At 44.3% G+C, this 3,678-nt stretch overlaps 1 protein-coding gene across 2 annotated transcripts in view; it reads left to right on the top strand.

The window, feature by feature from the left end:
- The first annotated feature begins 617 nt into the window (after positions 1-617).
- LOC115205747 (probable E3 ubiquitin-protein ligase MID2) overlaps positions 618-3,678 on the top strand; it is a 128,782-nt gene continuing 125,721 nt past the window's right edge. For both annotated transcript variants that reach the window (XM_029772032.1, XM_029772031.1), the window contains exon 1: positions 618-1,442. In XM_029772032.1, coding sequence (XP_029627892.1) covers positions 690-1,442 — 753 coding nt within the window. In that variant the 5' untranslated portion in view covers positions 618-689. The remainder of the gene's footprint in view (positions 1,443-3,678) is intronic.

Raw genomic sequence — 3,678 nt, 5'->3', positions numbered from 1 at the left:
TGTGTCTGTCTGTCTGTCTGTCTGTCTGTCTGTCTGTCTGTCTGTCTGTCTGTCTGTCTGTCTGTCTGTCTGTCTGTCTGTCTGTCTGTCTGTCTGTCTGTCTGTCTGTCTGTCTCTCTGTCTGTCTCTCTCTCTGTCTCTCTCTGTCTCTCTCTCTCTCTCTCTCTCTCTCTCTCTCTCTCTCTCTCTCTCTCTCTCTCTCTCTCTCTCTCTCTCTCTCTCTCTCTCTCTCTCTCTCATGCATTATATTCCATGTCATTTGACAGCACCAGGCAGGCAGTTGTGAGTGTGCTGCTAGACTCACTGAGGCTGGAGGCTCTGGAGAGATGCCAGGCAGGGCAGGGCTGCCACCACTGTGTCCGGTCTTCAGCTGGAGACCATTACACTGATCAGATTAGCCTGCATCTCTGTCTGGATGTGTCCCAAACCACATCCTATTCCCTGTATAGTGCACTAGTATGGGCCTTGGTCAAACGTAGTGCACTATATAGGGAACAGGGTGCATCCTTTCTGTCTGTACAGACCTTCCCCATCTCTACCCAGCTAGTCTCATTATTCAGTCTGCCAGTGAGGCATAGAGTTTTAGAGTCCTATGTACTCATAGTCAACTCTGTCTCTGATCTCCTCTTTCAGGTGATTGACCAGCTTCCCTGGGATTTGATGTCACCTCTAGATTGGTTCTGCTGAAGATGGAAACACTGGAGTCTGAGCTCACCTGCCCAATCTGCCTGGAGTTGTTTGAAGATCCCCTACTCTTACCCTGCGCCCACAGCCTGTGTTTCAACTGCGCCCACCGCATCCTAGTCTCCCACTGCTCGTCCAACAAACCTCTAGAGTCCATCTCCGCCTTCCAGTGCCCCACCTGCCGTTACGTCATCACGCTGAACCACCGCGGTCTGGAGGGTCTGAAGCGCAATGTGACCCTGCAGAACATCATCCACCGTTTCCAGAAGGCCTCCGTCAGCGGCCCTAACTCCCCCAGTGAGAGCCGTCGTGCCCCAGGTCTCTCCGGAGGCCACAGGCCCTATAGCAGCAGCGGAGGGGGAAGCTCCGGCAGCCACAGTGCCCGGTCCAGCCCGGCCCAGTCCTCCTCTCATCAGCACACTGCCATCATGTCTCTGGAGCACCGTATCAGCTGTCAGTTCTGTGAGCAGGACCCGCCGCGCGAGGCGGTCAAGACGTGCGTGACGTGCGAGGTGTCGTACTGTGACCGGTGTCTGCGTGCCACGCACCCCAATAAGAAGCCGTTTACCAGTCACCGGTTGGTGGAGCCGGTGCATGACGCCCACCTGAGAGGCCTCACCTGTCTGGAGCATGAGAATGAGAAGGTTAATATGTACTGCATCGTGGATGACCAGCTGATATGTGCCCTGTGTAAGCTGGTGGGACGACACAGAGAACATCAAGTCTCCTCTCTCAGTGAACGCTTCGACAAACTCAAGGTGAGCCCCCCCCCCCCTCCCCCCGTTCTCTCTAATACACAGATCACACACTAACTGTACACCTCAACAAGCTGTGTTTGAAGGGTTTGATTCCAAAATGCAATATATACAGTTTCAGAAATGTTGGTAAATTTACATTAATTAAAAACACATCTTGTGAAAGTGATAAAGCTATTCTTGTTTTCATCTTGCCATGACTAGGGCTAATGAAAAGACCGACATGATTTTGTTTGAAATATTGCAAGATCGTTTTACTTCAGAGAGGCAAATAATCATGTTTTGTGGCAAAGCGCTATATATCCACCCCAAACAACAGAACTCCCAATAGGTTTGAAACAGTGAAATATAATAAAGTATTAATATATAAAACTATATTGTGCAAATATAACATATCTGATTCATTGTATCCAGAGGGTGGACAGGGTTTTCCTTTCTTTAAATTTGAATCAACTTTTGGAACAATTTTCTGTTTTTTTTTTACAGGTCTTTTCATTAGGATAAATCAAGGGAAACTTTTGAGTTTGATTATATACACTTAAGAAATAATAACATTAAAAGTCTTCCACAATTAATTTGCCAGTAAAGGACAGATAGATTTTTATTGCAGGAGTGACACAGCCTGCTGTTTACAGCCTCTGTATTTTATTTTATTTAATCAGGCAAGTCAGTTAAGAACAAATTTTTATTTTCAATGACGGCCTAGGAACAGTGGGTTAACAACCTTGTCAGCTCAGGGATTTGAACTTGCAACCTTGCGGTTATTAGTCCAACACTCTAACCACTAGGCTACCCTGCCGCCCCAGCCTGTTCTGAATACGTTCATTAAATGTGTGAAAAATATTTCACTTACGACTGAACAGACAAATATAATGGAAATGATTCGCTAAATGACTCACTTTTGGGCCAGCTGCAAAAACCATATGGAAAGTTCCATCCACCTGGACGGACTATGGATATAGTGCATCTTGGGAAGAAAATAGTGCGTTGGATATCACATTTAGCAAAATACACATTTTAAAGCACACCTAAATTAAATGTTTCAAACGTTTGATAACAGACATATTTTATACATTTACACGTCTGTTCACATTCATTCAGAGAATCAGCCAGCTTGTCCATGACCTAGAGAGAGAGAGAGTGTCAATGTGAGAGAGGGAAAGAGAGAGAGAGAGTCAATGTGAGAGAGGGAAAGAGAGAGAGAGAGTCAATGTGAGAGAGGGAAAGAGAGAGCGAGAGTCAATGTGAGAGAGGGAAAGAGAGAGAGAGAGTCAATGTGAGAGAGGGAAAGAGAGAGAGAGAGAGTCAATGTGAGAGAGGGAAAGAGAGAGAGAGAGAGTCAATGTGAGAGAGGGAAAGAGAGAGAGAGAGTCAATGTGAGAGAGGGAAAGAGAGAGAGAGAAAGAAAGAAAGTCAACGTGAGAGAGAAAATTACAAATTCCACCTAGACACTGTTGCACTAGAGCACACTAAAAACTATACCTACCTCTGCCTAAATATCAGCACCACGGGTAACTTCCACAACGCTGTGAGAGAGATCTGAGAGACAAGTCAAGAAGGGCCTTCTACGCCATCAAAAGGAACATAAAACAGGAAATCCCAAGTTAGTAACTGGCAAAAATGACTTAAATCAGTAGTAGAACCCATTGTCCTCTATGGTTGTGAGTAGGGCTGTGGAGGTCATGAAATTCTGTCAGCCGCTGATTGTCAAACAAATAACTGCTGGTCTCGCGGTAGTTAACTGTTAATTAACATAAACACATTTAGTATCTCCTGGCTTCTACATTTTTTAGAAGTCTAATTAATCCATGTAATATAGCCAACACTTTCACAATAAATCCATTATTTCTTTTAGACAGATCTAAAGAAACAGGATATGAAGAAAATGTCGTCTATTTCAGAAGAACAGAATCACCCTGATGTCAGGTCCTGATCTGGCTATGTCATAATGGCTGTGGGCTACACTACTTCATTTAGCAGACAAGATTTGCTTAGAATTTTATAACATTTTGTAATATGAAGAATCGAATTGAACATTGCAGAATGAAATAGAAAGGATATTTTCTCCAAACGATTTGAGGAGGTGTTCACATGCGGCTATGCTGTGTTGAGCGGTTATAACAAAGAAATATGTCCTCCTATATGCTTCATTTAGAGTTATTAATGTAACTTTAGTTGTTCTACAAACGTTGGGCTACATGTTTCGATGTTTAATACATTGTAAGGCTGCATGATAAGA

This window comes from Salmo trutta, chromosome 13, assembly GCF_901001165.1.
Source record: "Salmo trutta chromosome 13, fSalTru1.1, whole genome shotgun sequence".
Taxonomy (NCBI): domain Eukaryota; kingdom Metazoa; phylum Chordata; class Actinopteri; order Salmoniformes; family Salmonidae; genus Salmo; species Salmo trutta.
This window is presented reverse-complemented; position numbering and strand designations above follow the sequence as displayed.